Source organism: Ambystoma mexicanum, chromosome 10 (genome assembly GCF_040938575.1).
Source record: "Ambystoma mexicanum isolate Mex_15411 chromosome 10, UKY_AmexF1_1, whole genome shotgun sequence".
Taxonomy (NCBI): domain Eukaryota; kingdom Metazoa; phylum Chordata; class Amphibia; order Caudata; family Ambystomatidae; genus Ambystoma; species Ambystoma mexicanum.
The window spans coordinates 1401325925-1401345639 of NC_090932.1; the positions used below are offsets into that span (position 1 = coordinate 1401325925).

At 44.8% G+C, this 19715-nt stretch overlaps 1 protein-coding gene across 2 annotated transcripts in view; it reads right to left on the reverse strand.

Moving 5' to 3' along the window:
* The window catches only part of MYO1H (myosin IH), an 833585-nt gene that overhangs the window by 617076 nt on the left and 196794 nt on the right, over positions 1-19715 (reverse strand). For both annotated transcript variants that reach the window (XM_069619421.1, XM_069619420.1), the window contains exons 7-8: positions 9274-9453; positions 6020-6118 (exon numbers count right to left, since the gene is read on the reverse strand). In XM_069619421.1, coding sequence (XP_069475522.1) covers positions 6020-6118; positions 9274-9453 — 279 coding nt within the window. The remainder of the gene's footprint in view (positions 1-6019; positions 6119-9273; positions 9454-19715) is intronic.

The window sequence follows — 19715 nt, forward strand, 5'->3', positions numbered from 1 at the left end:
TCCTGATTGGGTAAATAAACCTGATACTGCAGAACCTAAAAAGGAAAGGATGCCCTCTTCTATCCGTGAGTTGCCATGAATTGTATGTGATATCCCAGAACAGTATCAAAGACCCAGGGGTCTCTGGAAATATGGAGCCAGCTCTTTACCAAACAGCGTAAAGCTTATGTTCATAGGAGAAACCCTGCATGTTGGATTCTGCCCTCTTTGGGGGAAAAAGGTGGCCAGTGATCTGGTCGAGACCAAAACCGCTGGTTCTCCTTGTTCTGGGATCTTGAGTTGGCAGGGAAACAGAAATTCGAACAGCCGGATCGCACACCTCTGTGAGTAAACTCAATCAAGAGTACAAATCTTTCATCATTGATGGCATCACCATCCAAGTGTCCAGCAACGACAAAATCTTTGGCGTCTACCTGGACACCACCCTGTCTCTTTCAAGGCAGGTCAATGCAATTGCCTCCTCTGCAGCCCACACCTCGAAACTACTGAATACATGCAGACCCTTCCTTTCCTCTGAAAGTTGTATCACAATTTCCAGAGCACTCACAGGATCAAGATTATACTACTGCAACCACAAGTTATCCAAAACAATGCGCTTAGGGCAACACTTAACATTTCTAAGCATGGTCACATCTCAGCTGTCAGAAGAAGCGCACACTGGCTACCCATCCGGGAGCAGATTACCTTCGAATCGCTTGCTATGATGCATAATTGCCTCTCTAAGACAGCACCTGGGTACCTCCCGCACAAGTTCTGCAGAGCACACTCCTCCAGACCTGATCCTTTCACTCTCACCTACACACCATCCCAAGATTCAGGCGAACCAGATCTGTTGGGACCAACTTCCTGGTCATTGCCTTCAAGAACTGGAATGCTCTACCCTTGTCCCTAAGATCTGAACAATCTTACTGGGTGTTCCGAAAACAGCTCAAAACATTATTCTTCGCCACAAACCTGCCACTTCGGGCCTCTTCAACTATGGCACTGAACGTATCGACTATAATAACCTGTAACAAGCGTTTCGATAGCATTCCAATCTCCAGGCACGATGTACCCTCATGCACCATGTATTGTTCTTTGTAATACTGCCGGCTTTGTCCGTTCGCTACTAACTCTTATTTACTGTATGTTAAGTATCCTTCAGCTGTGACCTTCAGCTCTATAACCACTGCCTTGATGCCTCTGGGTTTAGTGCGCTCAATAAATGTAAAAATAAATACATAAACAAAGTGTACAGGTCTGGAGGAAACAGTTTGAGAGATGTTTCTGCTTTCTATAATGTCGAAAGTGGCCACGAATTGTCCATTTTACTTTCCAGAACTATCACCAATAAGGTTTTTCTCTGAATAACCTTTAATTTGGGAATCTGCCATCCCAACTAGTTTGGGGTTGATTTTCAGCAAAATCTCTTTGTTTATTTCTTGGATCATGGAGGCATTTGTATCCCCAATAAAACCTGAAGTGCTTACTACCTTGGGGTCTAAGTGTTTCTCTATGAGCTTGGCCTCTTCTGTTAGGCCTATATGTTTTAGGATCAGCCCAATTGAATTTGATAATTGTTCTTGTAATGTAGCCCAGGTCTTATGCACCCGCCTTTGCCATTTCCTTGCAAGAGCAGGAAAAAAAGATGGCTAGCGTGGGGTTTATGCATGGTTTGACCAGTTGGTTTACTGCTGGCAATATGGACTTTGGCATTCTGCCATTATATTTTTCCTGGTGTTATTATCTAGCATCTGCCCTTGATAATGCTGGGTGCATAGCTTGACATGAGGCAAGACAAACCAGTCGGATGAATTGGAGTGAGATTCAAAATGTTAAACATAAGGTCACCCATCTAATCCCCTCTTCTCTGGAAGTGCCATGGGTGGCATCCATTATATCAGCAAAATCAAAATTGGGGACCGAATCCTGGATAACACGAATGGGATAAACAGCTTAAGTAGCTATCGTGGACAGCTGCTTTCCATTCTCCTCCTGATGACGAGCTAATAACAGACAATCCAGCTCTTATAGAATTTGTTTGTCCCCTCCATTAGTAGGCCCACATGGTAGACAACTGCATACATGGCAACATTCTGCGACCAAAAATCTGTAGGAATCTTAAAGTTTCAAAAATAGTCAGGCGAGGAGGTAATGATAGGAATAGGGCGCGTCAGCAGCCCATTGTCATTGAATGAGCCTGCCGCCGTGGGTGCATTCGATGACAATAAGGCACCTGCCACGCCTTCTGCCACCATGCCAGCTCGGGGAGCCCTTGAAAGACTCCCCTGAGCTGGCGTGGGGGGGGGCCAATGGCGCCTTTTGTCAAAGGCACCTGCGGCGGAGGGGTGCATTTAGCCTGCTGCCGTGGGTGCCTTTTACATCAAAAGCCTGCATTCCGCGCCTTCTCCTGCTACGAAAGCTCGGGGGAGCCCTTGAAAGACTCCCCCGAGCTGGCGTAGCAGGGTCTAATGGTGTCCTGGGGAGCGTGGCACCCTGGGCCGTCGCCCGGCTTGCCCCCCCACCCCTAAGGCCGGCTCTGCACCAGAGGATGCTGATCATGCTGTTCCGGGGCTCAGGCAAAAAACAAAAAAATCGGTATTTGTTGCCTCTAAATCAGTAGGCGGTAGGGCTGCTTAAAAGCGGTATCCTACCGCCTAAATCGTTAGGGTTGGCAAGTATGCAACTGCTACCTGCCTCTGACTGACGCACCTGTAAACCTCTAAGTCTTCGGGTCACTTGACTGGGATTTCATGAAGCAAGAATCCTGGCTAGTCTGCAAATGGTGTCTTTTAGTGCTCTCTTTCTGACAAGAGAGGGAGGCCCCATGAAGTTAATCTTCATTCTTGTCCCACTTCACTCTCTGGGAACATCTGCCAAACTTTGTTTTATGTCATGAGGCCGCAGACACTTCAGAGCTCACAGCCATGAATGCCATGGTAATTTAATGGCAATTATCATGTTTTTATTTGCATTGGTTTTGACCTGTTTGTGAGCTGTATTTTGAGTGAAATCAGCCAGTTTGCTGTGCCAGGCTTCCTCGTCAATCTGTCCCATTCAACATTTTGCCTATATTTTTAGCCTTTAGGGAGGATGCTAGACTGTATTAGAAAAAAAAGCCAACTGTCTTTTCCTTGCTGTGTTGCTCACCTTGTTCAGGTTCCAGTGCAGGGTGCTTTTTTCTAAAGGACCCGCTGGCGCTGAGCCAGCTGCGGCTGGCGGCACTTGGCAGTGTAATGGCTATGGACAGTATTTTCCTGCACACCACCATAAGGATCATATCAAACATAAAAAGTGCGTACAACGAGCCCCACCAGAGTCTAAAAGACTGAAAGTAGGCCGATTAGTGCATGCATGCTTATGTTCTTCACAATCTTATCAAGCACATATATGTTTCAACCAAAGTTGTCAAAGCACCATATTTTCATCCCATCATGAAGGTGTACTTAGCATGGACTGGGGTCAGGCTCGTAAAGAAAAGAGGAACTGTGGTGGCCATGTTGGAAAGCTATATGAAGCATTGGTAGAGAGTGGGTAAAGGGAGGAGTGGCAGTGGGCTTGAGGGGGAAGTATTTCTTTTTAGAAATGCAATTATTTTCTTGCTGCTGTCGAGAAGAAATGAATAGACGTGTATAGCACTGACCTATGTGCCATGCCATATAATTCTCAGGCAGCCCTTGCCCTGAGCTGGCATTCCTTTATCTGCAAAATGTGTGCAAGTATCTATTTGAATAAAGAGAGAGAGAGAGAGAGAGAGAGGGAGGGAGAGAGAGAGAGAGAGAGAAATATTGAAGATTTGAGCAGACCAGCGCCAGGTGGAGGATTACCCAACACTAAGATGTAACCCTCCACCACACACATCCAACCTAACAAACACTTTTCTATACATTAGCACCCTGAAGCAACTCTTTAATACTAGCCCTAACTTCCCCCTCACAGTGCTCTAAACTTGAAGTACAATTATCTAATCATATCAATCACCCTCTCCCTGACTTTCTCATCACAAAACGACCAGCACGAGGATCGCCTGCCTCCAAAACTGGGTCAGACTCAATGGTGACAAAACAGAGGTACTTGTGATTGGCTCCCATCAGCAGCCTCTCTCTGGTTGCCTGGTTTCTGGCCAGTTTCTCTGGGCCCCTTCCCCCAACCTGTTCCAGTGGTCAAAGAGCTTGAAGTAAAAATATCTGCTTCTTTTTCGATGGAAGCGCAAGTCAGTTCTGTCTGTGAGCAGGGCCATTTCAGACTGAAAGTTTTGCGCAAGGTCCTCCCTTTTACTCCACATTTTCTTCTGGCACCTGTTGTCGCTTCTCTTATTTTAGACACATCAGACTAGTGTAAGTCGTTGCAACTAGCCCAACAGGCGTACCTTTTGGATAGACTGCAAGTTTTACAGAATTCAGTTGCCTGTCCTATTTCGGGCGTGTCGCTCCACAATCACATCTCCCCAACCTTACTTAGCCTTCATTGGCTCGCTATAGTGCGGCACATTGACTTTAAGCCACTGTGTCGAGTCCATCGTGCCTTTTATGGCTTGGGAACAGATTATCTGCAGCAGAAATTCCACTGTTACATTCCGCTCAGATCACTTTGTTTAGCGTCTGATTTTCTAATTCAAGTTGCTAGAGTCTATCAGACCAGAATTGGCAGAAATTCTTTTTCGGTTGCTGCCGCCCTTCTGTGGAATGAATTGCCACGCTCCTTGCGAATGATTACTGATCCTCTCTCCTTCCGCCGTTGTCTTAAAACGCATCTCTTTTAAAGTTTAGTTCATTTTTCTCTGTCCGTGTCTACTACTTCTTTGTTTGTGGGGTCCTTTTCCGAGCGCCATGTTGCCCCAGGGTGTAAGTCACGCTCTAAAAGTATCTTTAACATAACATAATAAAACATAACAAAACATACCATAACCATTCTGCTTACAGAGGTAGAACAATGCCTCTGGATCCCACCCAGCACACAGCAACTTGAACACCTAGAGATCTAACCCACCATCACCAATCGTTTCGTAAAACATATATGCTTACCCGCATCAAACCATGGTTTCACCAATCTGGCTTGCAGCACAATTTTAGCCGAAGTAACGTTGCTCTCCTCCCACAACCCAACTAACCACATCACCCTGCTCTCTGGAACCACCCAAAGGACCAGGAGGCTATTCACGTGCCGTAAGCCGCACTATACATGACTTAATAAGATCAACTATCTTGAGGAAACCTAAGGAAGGACATTTACATTTTCAGTTCTCTGTTACATCTACACACTTGGACCAAAGTAACAAGCTACAGACACCTTGGATCCGCACCCCATAAACTGGGACATGAATGGCCCAGAAATTAAATTCTGAAATATTACTCCGCCAATTTTGATGATAATCATTTTAAATACCAGAATGTTATAGAATGACTCATAAGACATAGCTAGCCTGTGAGGCTTTCATAATATATACGTTTTTACAAATAATATCCTGCAGACAATTTGATACTTGTATTTTTAGAAAGAGGTGTTCTCAGTATTAAATTCCAATAATGCTGTATAAAAGTCCTCAAGAGTCAATAGTGCTAATGTCACCTTTGCATTAGAGCATAAGACATAAAGCCAATGCACTCTTAAGTCTACCTTGATAACAGATCCTGCCATTACTCTAACCATTCCATGGGTTTATCTCAGGAACTTAATCCCTCCCATTATCAAAAAGGTGTCCATAATGGATTATCAGTAGAGGACACGATCACCTGCACTTTCCTGTCACAAGCAAGGGAGGGGACTTGCCATGCATACGGCATAGTATTTTCATAGTATGCGAGTCAGAGCCAAAACCTTCACTGTCTCATTCCATTCAGCCAATTCTTAAGGTGTGCGCCCGATATTTGAGATTGTTACATTTAGTTTGTTGGGGTATCTTTGAGTTACCCCCGGTTTTGCAAATTCAGTCAATGGTTAGTGGGCACTGCACAGCAGTCCTATAGATGCAATGCTGTGTTGCCTATCAAAGTATGCAGTACTTTTCATAGATATGCAACGCAGGCCACATTGTACATACCTCAATGTCCGCTTCAGTGAAATTAATAACTGAGAAGGCTTTGCGGACAGTTTTCCAATCATTCTTGTCATCAATGGAGCTTACTTTGGCACATCGACCCTGTTGGAGTAAAAGAATAAAACATCATCTATCATTAGACATAACCTTTCATGAAAAGCCTTCTTAAACAATGTCCCTGAGGTGCTGAACAAACACCTAGTACATTCTGGATCTAAAAAACAACTGTTATGAAGTAAGGCAAATAAACAGTGATAATATCAGGCATTGGGAACCCGTCTAATATTCTATTATCTAATAATATAGCCCTAAGGCTGCTAAATGGCCTATGTCAACATTTGTTCAGCGTGGGTTCTAGGCAAAGCGGCATGGGCACTGCCCGAGGCCATGCCCAGTGGACACATCAGGTGGCTTGATAGTGCCCAGGGATGGTCACAATGAATGGTAGGAGGTAGCTGGGGTGTGTCCAAATGTCATTCCCCAGGCAAAGGTGCCATGGAGCATGGCCATGCCCAGAAGGTACATTTGGGCTCTTGGAGGAGGCCAGGGCTGGGCAAAAGGCCCTGTGCTAGGCACAGTGATGACCATGCCCAGTGGATAGAATGGGTGGCTTGGTGGTTCCCAGGACATGGCCAGAGGCCATGCCCAGTGCAATGCGTGTTTTAATGGCCAATGGATAGTGTGACTGTGCTATTATACATCAGTATACATACCTCAGAAACTCAGTGAAAACACATTGCTTAAAAGGGACATTAGGGTTGCAACCAAAACCAACAGAACCTCCCAAAAGTGGCTGTTATGGTCCCTAAGCAACCATAATTCGTCCTCCATCATGCATTACCCTCAACACTACCAGTTCCATTACAAATAATAAGTATGTACCTACAGCCAATAAATGCAAAGCCCAAATGAATGGTAGTTATTGTTTTCAAGAGCCAATTTTCCATGTCGAGCATATGAAATGTAACAAGGGTGCCCATGGCGGACCGACAGTCTACTAATAGCCCTGCAGACCTGGTCTGAAGGGTCATGTTGGTTCCACTTCCTTGAGCAGGTGTCCAACTGGGGGCCAGGGAGGGAAAGGGGGACATGTGAAAAATATGTCATAATTTCCCACATTCCACCCATGTGGGGGCCCTGCCTACACTCACTAGGGTGGGGGGCAACTCAAGACGAATGCAGTATGTCAATTTTTCAAACCTTTACAGTGACCACAGGACCCTACAAAAAGACTGTCACCAACCATGGCAAACATTTTGAAAAGTTTACTGAGCCACAAACCCGAATGGTTGACTGTTTTTCACTTAGCCAAACTGGTTGCCCCACGCTGAAATGTATGGACCCATTGTTGGTCCATGAATGCAAATTGGCCAATCAGTTACGGGCAAACACAGATCTCCCTAACAGGATTTTGGACATATTTCCCTAGAATGCAAACAATCTGCTGGGCTGATTTGTGCCAAATAGGTGAGGGCATGCTTTCAGATCCAGGTGCAGGCTACTTGCAAAAGTGTGTTGGAAATCCATCCTATGGTTTCCTGCTGCAGGTGGGAACAAGGTTTATCCTCTGACAAATTGAAACAAAACTTTTGGGCTTGCCCCTATAACTTTGCCCTTTTGCTCTTGATGGAACTTCACAAAACTTTCCAAAACAAATCATAGCCAGGTCTGTATTTTTTTTTAGAAAGCTTTAGGCAGAGACGTCAAATCTTGTCAAAATTATGAGTATCTCAAATAGTTCTCTATCAATTGGAAGTACAACTTAAACATAACTTTATAGAATTATAGATGAGTAGCTATCAACTGTGGAGATATATTCCACTAAGATGTTCAGAGTGACATGTGAATGACAACATGAGTGTAGCTCAAGTTGTCTATGATATCACTCGGATCTCGAAAATGGAATACACTATCTAGTTGAATAGTAACCAACAAAATTTCAATGTTGTGTAAGCCCCTTTCTTAGCTCCGGGTTGCCTGTTTGGACCAGCATTGCGAAGGTTGTAAAGGGAATGTGTGTGGATCCATATACAAAATAAAAGCATACTCCTGGTCCCGTCACCCCACAGCAATCCAAACAGAAGGAAAAATACTTTGCAGAGAAAATGCTGTATCCCCCCTTCCCTGATGTTACAACTGTCGTTATGAATTTAATAATCCTCAAACATGACCTCAGAGTAGGAGGATACAGCATTCAGAAAAATAAATAGTTGATAATGACTTTCTCTGGAAGCAATATCTTAAAGATTTTTTGAAGCATTAAAGACGTTTATGAAGCAATGCACAACAGTGAGGTTATCACCAATCCTGTAATATAATTTCGAGCTGTAGCCAGATTTTCTATTGAAATTTATATCCATGTGTGTGGTGATCTATATGCATCCAGCTACTGAATACTTCATCCATCCACATAAAGTATGTGCCCATACATCTGACCATAGTTAAACAGTTACAAGTACTTTTCACTCTTGGGCCACACAATGCTTCAATCCCATTTACATGCTCTTCGGGGTTATAGGTGAAATATATAGGAAAAGTAAGGCTTGAGCGTGAAGACTAAGGGAAGCAAATGTGTACGAAATAAGGTGATAGTTGGTTTTAGGTTCAGAATGTATACAAATCTCTTTTCCACGCCTAACATATGCAGTATTTGGAGGTTGCACATCACAAGGGAGTGAGATCAAGAGAACATGGATCCCTATGTAAATATCGAGGCTCAATGGGCCACATGACTTTTTGTGCATGAACAAGATGTGAGAATGTAAGGCTTGTGAAAGGTGCCTAATAGACATCATTGAAAATGACATTTCTCCACTGATTGAGCATTGGCAAAGAAAACCTCCAGACACTCCTCTTCGGGATGTACTATATCATTGTTCCTCAACTATGACCTGCAGCATGAGAGGGTACCCCAGTTTAAATGTCCAATAAATCCTTGAACTATCTGCAGATGTGACAAAAAAGGGCATTCATCGCAGCAGTGGTTTTTAGTCACGTGGGCACCCTCTCACAAACAACTTTAATGATACTGCATATTAATGCGCAGTATCCACCCACAAACACTTGATAATAATGAGTTGCTGTAACTGATATGAACTGGGCCTATAGGTAAAAAGCAATCTAACTATGTGACAAATGTATTGGTTTTCCTTCCCTTGTGTGTGAAAAGGCTGTGTAGTATGAGAACAGAATATGTAAGTCCAAAGTTTGTCAATACACTGATCACCATTGGCAAATGGTAAACTATTGCTTCCAACCTGTATCAGATAGCTGTACTTCTGTGAATTGCGCTCCAGTCCGAGCCAGCTCATCAGCTTGTCATCTCCTCCCTCCAGTAGTTGGTAGAAGATATGGAAATTTCGCTCTCCTTGGTTCTGATGCACGACTCGTGATTTCTCTATCAGATAACTTAGGATGTGTCCACCTGCTGGAGCATCCTGTAATGAGCAATGGTTCATGCAGATAAAGATTCCTTCGTCAAAGTTATTCTGCAAACAGATGTTCTTAGACTGAGCAGCCAAGAATCACAAAAATCATCAGGTGATACCTGAACTATTTGCCTGAAGATAAGTAAGTCTTTTTTCAAAAACTGCTATACCACTTCTATAAATACAATACTTTGTATTGCCTTGCAAGTACAGCTTTTTGTTATTTAAAAGTGCCATTCCGATTAGAGGTATTTTTGTATGTTCTACTGGATAGTCAACACATTTTCTTTGGTTCTTCAATCAGTAATTCAGTAATTGATTTATTTTAGTAAAAACTATCAATCAACATAGGTACAATCAAAACTCATCTAGCAAAATCAGCGCATAATCACACGTAAAATCAAAAAACTAAAAATGAGACAACACAATCATGCAGTACAACAATAAATGTTCAATACATTTAAAAAGGTCTTATTATATAAAAATAAAATCCTAAAACACATCTTCTTATCCACAACGTCTTTTTAAATATTAACCCTGCACACAAAATATTGAGTCATTTTGGGTGCATATAAAACAGTGAACATTTTGGGGTGTACTATTTAAGCAAGAGGCCCTGACCAGGGGGCGGGGGCATTACCACTTCAGGTAATGCCCCCAGGCCCATAGTTACAGGCTTAACAAGTGCCCCCCCCCTACGAGGAGCCTATTACTATTAGTACCCCGGCCCATAAAATTGAGGTACTAAAAGCATTTTTTTTCTGTTCCGTAACACTTTAGCATTTCAGAACAGAAAACAAAATGTCAAAAAATGGCAGCTGTGGAAGGGAAAACAAAGTCTGTTTCCCTTTCCATGGCGGCCATTGAAAATAAGTGTGAAAAAAATAGGGAAAAATGTAAACAAAAAAATGGCCGCATGGAAAGGAGAGAAGGGACTACGTGTAGTCCCTTCTTACTTTCCATGACAGCCTGTCGCAGATCGGGAGCAGAAGCGGTGGGGACATAAGTATTCCCAACGTGTCTGCTTCTGAAATGGACAGAAAAGAAGATAAGTGTGGTTGGGAGGGCGGGGAGGGAATTCTGTGGATTGGGGGGGGCGGACAACACTTACCTCTTTCCCCGCTGGGGGACGATGGCAGCCTCCAGCCGTGTGGTGGCTCGGAGCGGGGGATTACCGCTGGTAATTCCCCCATTCCGAGAGTCCTCATTGGCTGAGTCCCCCACCCGCCAGCCCCTGCCGGGCACAGAAGGGAAGGAACGTTGTGAACAGTGGCAAACGGCAAGGGAGGGTAACGCCCGCACTGCAGCCAATGGAATGCACGTTTAGAAAACATGTGACCCTTCGCTGGGTACTACCTTTGCGGGTACTAATAATATTTACATTTCTAGAAATAACCAGACAAAATATTAACAAATTTAGTAAATTCTGTTTCGCATTCTTTGCACTTGCCTGAATTACCTGCATTCAATTTCTCTTTTAAAGCTTCTAGTGGTAAAGAACCCAAATAAACTTTCAGATTATTGTGATGCAGGTTCAGATCCCAGCCCATCTCAAACAATTCAGATTGCGGAAAATATACTAACACGTAGGGAACACATTGAGGTGGGTATAGGGGGAATTTTGTGGAAAGAGACGACTGGCGGGAGACACATGTATTGTAGAAGTCCATATCTATTCAAGGGAAACTAACCACTTGCTTTGCAGAAGTGTTATGTAGAATACTTTGCATGCGCATGATATTCATAACATGAACTAACATTGTATTCGGGAGTAGGCCTGAATCCTCGCAGGCCATGTTGTAAACACAGAACAACAAGGCCTTCTATATTGCTTGACTATAGCATCCCAACCCCCAGGCAAGGTAGGGCATGCACATGTACACACATACAAATGTATCTAGCTAGAACGTTGTCCAATTAGACAGGGATGCAAGCAGTCAAATGGGAATAGGGCAGTGGCGGATTGTGAAGGCCATACCCATGAGAGCCAGGGCCGAGGTCCTGAGCTGCCAAAGCATGAGTCGAGATTTAGGACATCAGCACCCCCCAGGATAACAGCCATCCCATTTAAACTACCAGACGTCCAGGGATAATAATTCTAAATCGGGACGCAGAGAACAAACTAGGTCTGTGATTTGTACCAGGGTGAGCAAAGGTTGATGCCAGTGTGTGTAAAGATTGCAATTGGGAGGCACGATGGGGATACCTGCATGTCTGGAATGAATAAAGATTTGCTTTGTTTGCAAGGACCAGCTGACATCGACGTTGTCTTCTGAGCTCATTTCGACGGCCAGGTGCACATCACGTGGTTATATATTGGGACAGGGTGATGAATTTCAAAGTCTAACCAATCATTTTTCAGTGACCCAAGGTGAAGAGACTTTCACCCACATGTCAAGGAGTTGGAGGAAAAGATTATACGGCCAATGAAAGAGGGGTCTATATGTGAAAATGATAATGTAAATAGGCTGTAGGCAATGAGGGTGGGGGGTGAATACTGTATATTTAATGTGTCACAAATGACGATTTTCATGGTTATAACATGCTGTTTGCTTTGATGAAGACAGAGAGCTCTGTGGCAGTGGACTTATCGCCCTGTTGATTTTTTCTTTTTGTACCCAAAATAAAGCTCTTGGTTTTCTCGTAAAAGGGTGCACCAAGCCTTTTTCCATAGCAGGTTGTTTTTCCTATGTCTGGTTGTTGTGAGGTTACCCTACTACATTGGTTACCACAACGTGATCCGAGACTCCCCCACGAGGATGGAGGATTCCTGGTTGCACATACCAGGGGCTGCACGGCGAGAGGTTTACAGGAGCCACGCTATCAAAATTCATGTCTGTTCTTTGGAGCCAGCGGGCGCTGTCCCCAGATTGTGCAGGCCACCGATGGGACCCCATGACAGAGGACTTCGAGTGAACACATAGATGTAAGTGTACCTTTTTGGAGAGTGGGGCACAGGAAGGGAGTACAAGTGTTTGAGTGGGTGAAAAGTAGTACGTGTGTAGTGAGAGAGGATTGGACAGATAGTTTGGAAGACCACGTGTCAGTGTATCTAGGTTAATTGGATAATTATATAGAGGACTGTGGTGTAACAGGACCCTTCCCTATGTTATAAGGGAAGAAGACAGCACTGTTTAACAAGGAAAAAAGGATACGGATAGGGGCCCTTGATATTTAGTGCACCTGTGATCTCTACACCCAGTATAGAGGGGGTGGAGGAACGAAAAGTAGCTTTAATGTGATTTTGTTGTATGTTTTATTGTGGTGGGAAGTGGCAGAGGGAGGGTCTGATTTGTTGTACGAGAGGAGGTTTGTGAATAATAAGAGGGTGTGTGTGTGAGAGGAGTGTGAAAGGTTGTAAGGGTTCACTAGTGGGATGGGTATTGATGGCAGGCGGGCATAAAAAGGGGAGGAAGGGTATTGGGTGGCCACTGCTCCACTGGTTCGGACGTGGGTGTCAGTAATATTGTATAACGGTGATAGAGGTCCAGACACGATGGTGCCGGTAACCCTGTTGGAGTATATGTGTAAAGCTTTTCTCTTGTACCAAGAAAAGATTTTCAAGTATCATAGGGAATGGTTAGCAGAAACGAAGGGAGGGATGCATTAGGCATGGCCAGAATAGGGAACAAATAATAAAGCTATCTTAAGCCATATGTACACATTTTTGGTGGCTAAGCACAAAGAGAGAAAATTCAAAAAACAGAAAGGCAGTGCTCGAATTTCAGAAAATGGTGAGGGATTTGGAAGACGTTCCTATGGATCCCCCTATGACAGTGAGAAAGTTGGCTTCACCCTGCGCCCTGGTAATGACCACGCCTGCTGTTCTGAGTGTCCCCACAATCGCCTCCCAGAGGTAGCTCAGTGCCATCCGCTAGGGTGTTATGCTACCCGTGCTGCATCAGGATATACAAATCCCACATACGTTCCTTTGGCCACTACAGCTGCCCCACCACCCGCACCAACTCAATACCGCAAGCTCCCCAACCCTACAGCAGCTGCTGCTGCAAGAGCCGAAGCACTGGAACAAACACGTAGGAAGCCCCAGAAAGAGTTGGTAGACACGATGAGGAAGGCGGAAGAAGAGTTAGCTAGACTGAAGTTGGATCGGAGGGATGGGCAACAAGCACCTATAGGAACAGATGAATGTAGAGCAGGAGATATTTTGTTTCAGATGGATAGTACTGCTATGAAGGATGTGCATATAGAGAGAGAGAGGGAGGAGCACAGAAGGAGGCAGGCAGAGAGTTTGGATTATGGCAAGGTATGATCGGATGATGAGTATGATCGGACGTGCGTGGGAGATGAGGAGTGGGACACTGTAGACAAGTTGGAAGAGGAGGAACAGCCACCTGCCATCTCCCTCCCAGTTGAAAGTTTGTGGGGACCTAGGTTACCAAACAGGCATGTACGCATGGCAGTGGCTAAGAAATCAATTGAGGAAGAAGAGAATGGTGAAGGCAGTGGGGGCACAGTTTCCATTACTATGTAAGGGACCGGGTAAAGCACAGTATATACCATGGGCTCACATGGATAAAAATCATCTCATAAAGTCACTCCCATCCCTCACTGCTGGAGCAGTCAAGTTGACATATGACTTCAAGAAGCAAATGGCTGTCAAGAATTTGGCTATAGGGGATTTAAAAAGTCTATTTGTTTCAATACTGGGGGGTCAGGCTGGGCACATACGGGTTAAGGCTGGGTATTCAGGAGTGAAGTTGGGTGACAACAGCCATGATGGGACACTTGAATGACATCAGGCCCCAGTTGTGGGTTGTACTACAGTGCATATCCTCAAACACACCTGATCTCCAATCAATAATGCAGCGGACAATGCAAGATGAGGAGGACCCTGCAGAGTATATATTCGACACACAGGAAATGTGGAGGGGAGAAACTGGAAATTCCTGGGATCGAGCGTGTCCACTCTTTTATTTTGTTGTTAAAAAGGGACTCCCGAAGGAGGTACAAAAAAGGCTCTTGATCAGATAGTGGGGACTGAAGCAAAGGGCTGGGCGGAAATACAGTCTATTATTGTATATCATTGTAAATGGTTGAAAGAAAAGGAGAAGTAAGCAGCACAGCGAGCAAAAGTAGAGGAAGCAAAACTAGTGCAGAAAAAGTTAGCGAAATCTGTGTGGACAGGGGCTATAGCAACAGCACAGACAGAAGGATCGGTTTAGTGTAGGGCGTTCCAGGCTGATGTGCGAGCGGCACCTGTGTGGGGAGGTGAAAACGATTGGGCAGGTGAGTATCAACCCCAGTAGCAAGGAGGGTTTCCAGTGGTATCAGCGAGGAAGAGAGGGGTTTTCAGGGGCTTGGGGAGGACGAGGAGGATGTGGAGGAATGGAGCTGTGAGGGGGAGGAGCGGGTCAGTGTTGGACGTGTCGGCGAATGGGTCATTTTTCAAGGGAACGCAGGAATAGACAGGCGATTGCATATCACCAACAGCAGATATATTCATATCTTCAGGGAGGCCCGGCCCCATGCCCCTTATGTACAACCACCCCTATGGTACGCCACAGCTCGCTGCCCTGCCCGCTCCCCCACTGGCTCCCCCACCGTCATTTCCGCAGTTGCCGGCCCCAGGCTCTAGTAACATACCAACATATGCAGTACACCCTGTACAGCAGCAGCAGGCCCCAAAATATAGAACAGTAACACAGTACCCAATGGCACAGTAACACACTACAAGGAGGCCACAGTGGCTGGTGGGAACCCATTTGTTTTTCCAGAAATGAACACCTATCCAGATTAGGACAGCCCACAGAAAGCTTCAGTGTGCACAATCCTATCGGTCACTGCCGACCCAGAAGAGAAACCCTTGGAGGGCGTGGACATAGGCAATAAACCATTCATCTTTATGTTGGATACAGGTGCAACCAAATTGTGCATTAGCGAGGGAGAATTCCCTTTGTCAGGTGAGGTAATGGACATGCATGGTTTTTCTGTGGCAGTACAATCGGTACCATTTGCAAAGAAATTACCTATTAAAGTGGGGGGCAGCTAGCTATGTGCTCCATTGTTGTACTCTACCCAACCCCCATTAATCTATTGTGCAGGGACATTTTGAATAACTCAACATGACCATCTCGTTTACTGAGAGGGGGCATGGTATGTTTGATGCCTGCTATGTGTACCGTGAGGGTAATGTTGACCATATATGCATTAGCAGTGACTCAGTGGTGAGAGGAATACCGGTATCCCCTGATTTTTTTATATATATGGGATTACAATCCTTCTCAGTACAGTGCCACAGGTGGCCAACAAGTAATGGTGGGTGCCCTCTGAATTTTTTGTTTAGGACTGCTCAACCCAAAGAAGTAGTTGCGGGTACCATTGTCATGCTTAACATCGAAGGAATACTGGTGTCAAAAGACAGGATTTTGTTGATAGCTGTCGATTCCGTTAGAGGGTAGTGGCGCACAATTTTGTGTATTGATCCTACCTGGCATTAAATGAAATATCAGATGAGGACCTCTTCGAGAACAAAGATGATGAGGGGGGGATTATATTGGAAGTATGTGTCCGCTGTGAAATAATGGTATAGTGCAGGCATGTTTCATGTCCCATGCTTCTCGTTCAGAGTGCCCCTCTTTTCGCCTCAAAAGATGTGTCCCAAGTACCTGACAAACTCTGGACAAATAATCTGCATGATGTGGACCTCTTGCAAAGTGTTGTGCCAATACGCATTACGTTGAAACCAGGTGCTATGTTACGCAGAGTTAAGCAGTACCCTCTTTCCAAGGCAGCGGAAGAGGAATTAAAGACACCATTATGGCCCTCTTAAACATGATGGTGTTATAATACCATCTCATTCTCCATGTGAAGAAATTGAAGGGGGCCAGTTGGAAGATGATTCAGGATATGCGCCCGCTCAATGGTGTGGTGCAGGCAGAGTTCCTTGTGGTTCCTGATCCTGTTTCAATATTGTGCAACATACCCACTGAGGCTATCCATTTTACTGTGGTGGACCTGAAAAATGCCTTCTTTTCAGTTCCCTTACAATCAGATTCTCAATACCTCACCGTGTTTAAGTTTGCTGTTAAGCGGTTCCAACATACTCGACTTCTTACATGAAGACCTAGGGAACATTCACGTCCCCAGTACTGTTATCCAATATGTGGATGGTCTATTGGTGTGTAGCACTACTGAGCAACAGTGCAGAGAGGATTCCATTGTCTTGTTGCAGCTGCTAGCTGACAAAGGGTAAAAGGTGGACAGAGTAAAGTTACAGTATTGCCGGTAGGAGGTGTTGTATTTCGGCCAATTGATTTCAGTGAATGGCAAAAGAGTGACTCCAGAATGCGCTGCAGCGCTAAACATGTTAGGCAGAATCCTATGCAGTTCCCTTGAGGATCCCTGCAAAAAGATTAAGACTACAGGAGTAAGCAGTAAACCCAATTAGTAGCAGTCTGCACCACCCAGATTTACCTGGTAGCTGTGGCTGAGCAGTCAGACTTCTCTCAAGAAGAGTAAGGCAGTATATAGAGTATACACAATAGGGCCAAAAACACAGTGGAACAAGCAAACACTGACCAGAGCTTTGTAAAAAAAATATATAATTATTTCTTTAAAACACACTTTAGGTAATACACTAACACTCTAAATCAAAAGCAAGTTCAAACACAGTCAGATAAAGTATAAACACCTCCCTTGATAGCTATTAGACAAGTCAGAGTTAAAACACCACTATTTGTTAAAACAGATGTGAGCGCGTAACCTACATGGCACTCCAATAGTTAAGTTAAAGGGAGAGAAAAAGACAGGTCATAAAAATAAAACAGTTCCCAACACTTTTCTAAGTTCAAAGCAAGTCAGTGAAGTCAGTATACACTGTAGAGCCAAAGTTCATAGGCCAGGCCCACTTTAAATGGAGCAAAGCGAAATGTGCCCAGGATCACACGGTTTAAAAAGCACTAAAAGTCTTTGCAGAGTGTTCAAAAGAGGTTGGGGCGATTCCAGAAGATAAAGTTAGAAGGTCTGGGGCCAACCCAGTTGGAAAGCCAAGGATTTAAGGGTCACCTTGTGCAAACTGAAGAAAGAGAGGCCAGGCAGGACACAGTATCTTAAAGAGAGAGGAAGCTCCAGCGGTGGCAGTTCTTCCTGGCAGTGCTTGCAGTTCATTGTTTCAACCAGGGGAAGAGAGGATCTCGTCGAGGAGGAAACGTGGAGTCGATGCACTGCACAGGGATGAAACCAGCCGCGGAGTTCGTCGATAAAATGTGCGTTCCTTTTATTCACGGTCAAAGTGGTGAAGCTTGGCTATCCAGCCGCCGGGGTGCTTGGCACGGGCGATTCGACCAAGAGACGTCTTTGGAAGGCAAAAGGGCGAACTGGTTGGTCCTACCAGCTCAGAGGAAGAAGACTCGTCCAGCAGAAGATCTTCTCTTGTCGTTGGGAAAGTGGTGAGTTTGTTGCAGCAGGGCTCCACCGGTGGTGTTGTCGTTGCAGATGGCTCAGCTTCTTCCCTCTTCGGATTCTTAGGTCCTGTGGCGACATCTGAAGTTCCAGTCCCAAAAGCCCTGCTTTTATGCAGAAAAAACCCCATTCAACAGCCTAGCTGTCACTCAAACATGCCGGGCGGCTCACCACTGGGCCAATCAGAATAGAGTGCGACTTGAGTTGCTAAGGCAACGCAGTCCAGGGTGCCAATTCCCCTCCCCACACATCCTGTGGAACCCAGACAGAGTGGCACCATTTGGAGGGCTTCTGTGGAGAAGCCCGCCAAAAAGTGGAACAAAGGGCTCGACCTTGGTCAGAGTTACAGAGACGGACACAAATGCCATTTTAGAAAAGAGTTCTGGCAAAAAGATCCAACCGTGAATTTAATATTAAATAAATAAACCGGCGTGATCTTTAACATTGCACCAAAAAGTGGGGCGTTTAAAATCAATGGGAAAATCCCATAGGAAATATTCCAGTGGAATATTTCACGTGGTAACCACTGGCACCAGCCAGAAACTCGAGGGGGACTGGACAGTGCCCGCTTGAAAACAGACCCAGGGGCAATATAATTAACCCCTTCCATTACTTCCACAATATGATGGTTTGTACTAGTTCTGTTCACAAATTAGGACTAGTAAAGTCAATGTTGACTTTACATGCCCTGGGAGACAGTAGTCAGTCCCAGGGTATGGAGTCTATGTTTGGGGGTCACAATGACACCCCTGTGTTACTGCACTGAGGGTGCTGTGTAACACATACACAAAAACAGATGATACCCTATGGAGTAAAAGACCCCATAGCCCAAAATCACACAAATAGTCAGAGACATATCTCAAATCATGCCTAAGAGTGGGAGAAAAGGAGTCTCACTCTTAGTAGGAGAAAAAAACAAACACCAAAAATCCAGCAAAGCTGCTGGGGGACTCACTAGGTTTGGGAAATTAGCCTTATAAGAGAATTCTCCCTAAGACTCGCCTCCCCCCCAGACTAAGGGATAGGAGGATTGAATCCACTCCTGGATGAATCTCATACCTCTAGTCGATTACAAACATCCTAGAGAGACCATCAGCATTTTGGTGGTGACATCCTGATCTGTGCTCAATGGTGAAATCGAACCCCTTAAGGCAGATTGACCATCTCAATAGTTTTGGGTTTTCCCCTTTCATTTGCATTAACCATCTCAAGGGCTAGTGGTCAGTCTGAATAACAAAAGTAGAACCATGCAAGTATGGCCTAATCTTCTTCAGAGCCCACACAATGGCAAAACATTATCTTTCAATAGTTGCCCACCTTGTCTCAGGATCCTTCAGTTTTCTATTTATGAAGCAAATGGGGTGTTCCCTACCTTTCCCATCCAGTTGACTAAGGACTGCACCTATACCTGCATTAGAAGCATCTGTCAGTACAATGAAATGTTGGTGGTAGTCAGGAGCTCTTAGCACTGGAGCTTGACAACGGGCTTTCTTCAGGTTTTCAAAGGCCTGATTGCACTCCTCATTCCATTTGACCTTTTTTAGGGAACTTAGGAGAGGAGATCACATTCATTGGAGAAGCAATGGTCCCATAGTTCTCTATGAAATTCCTGTAGTACCCAGTGAGGCCTAAGAAAGCTCTCACCTGGGTATGAGTAGTAGGTGTTGTCCAATTTTGCACAGCTTCAATCTTACTGGGCAAATGCCTTATTTCACCACCCCCTGCCACATGTCCAAGGTAGACCACTTTACTCTGTCCAATCTGGCATTTACTTGCCTTTATGGTCAGATTGGCCTTCTCAAGAGCCTGCAAAATATGTCCTAGGTGGTCAACATGCTCTTCCCAGGATT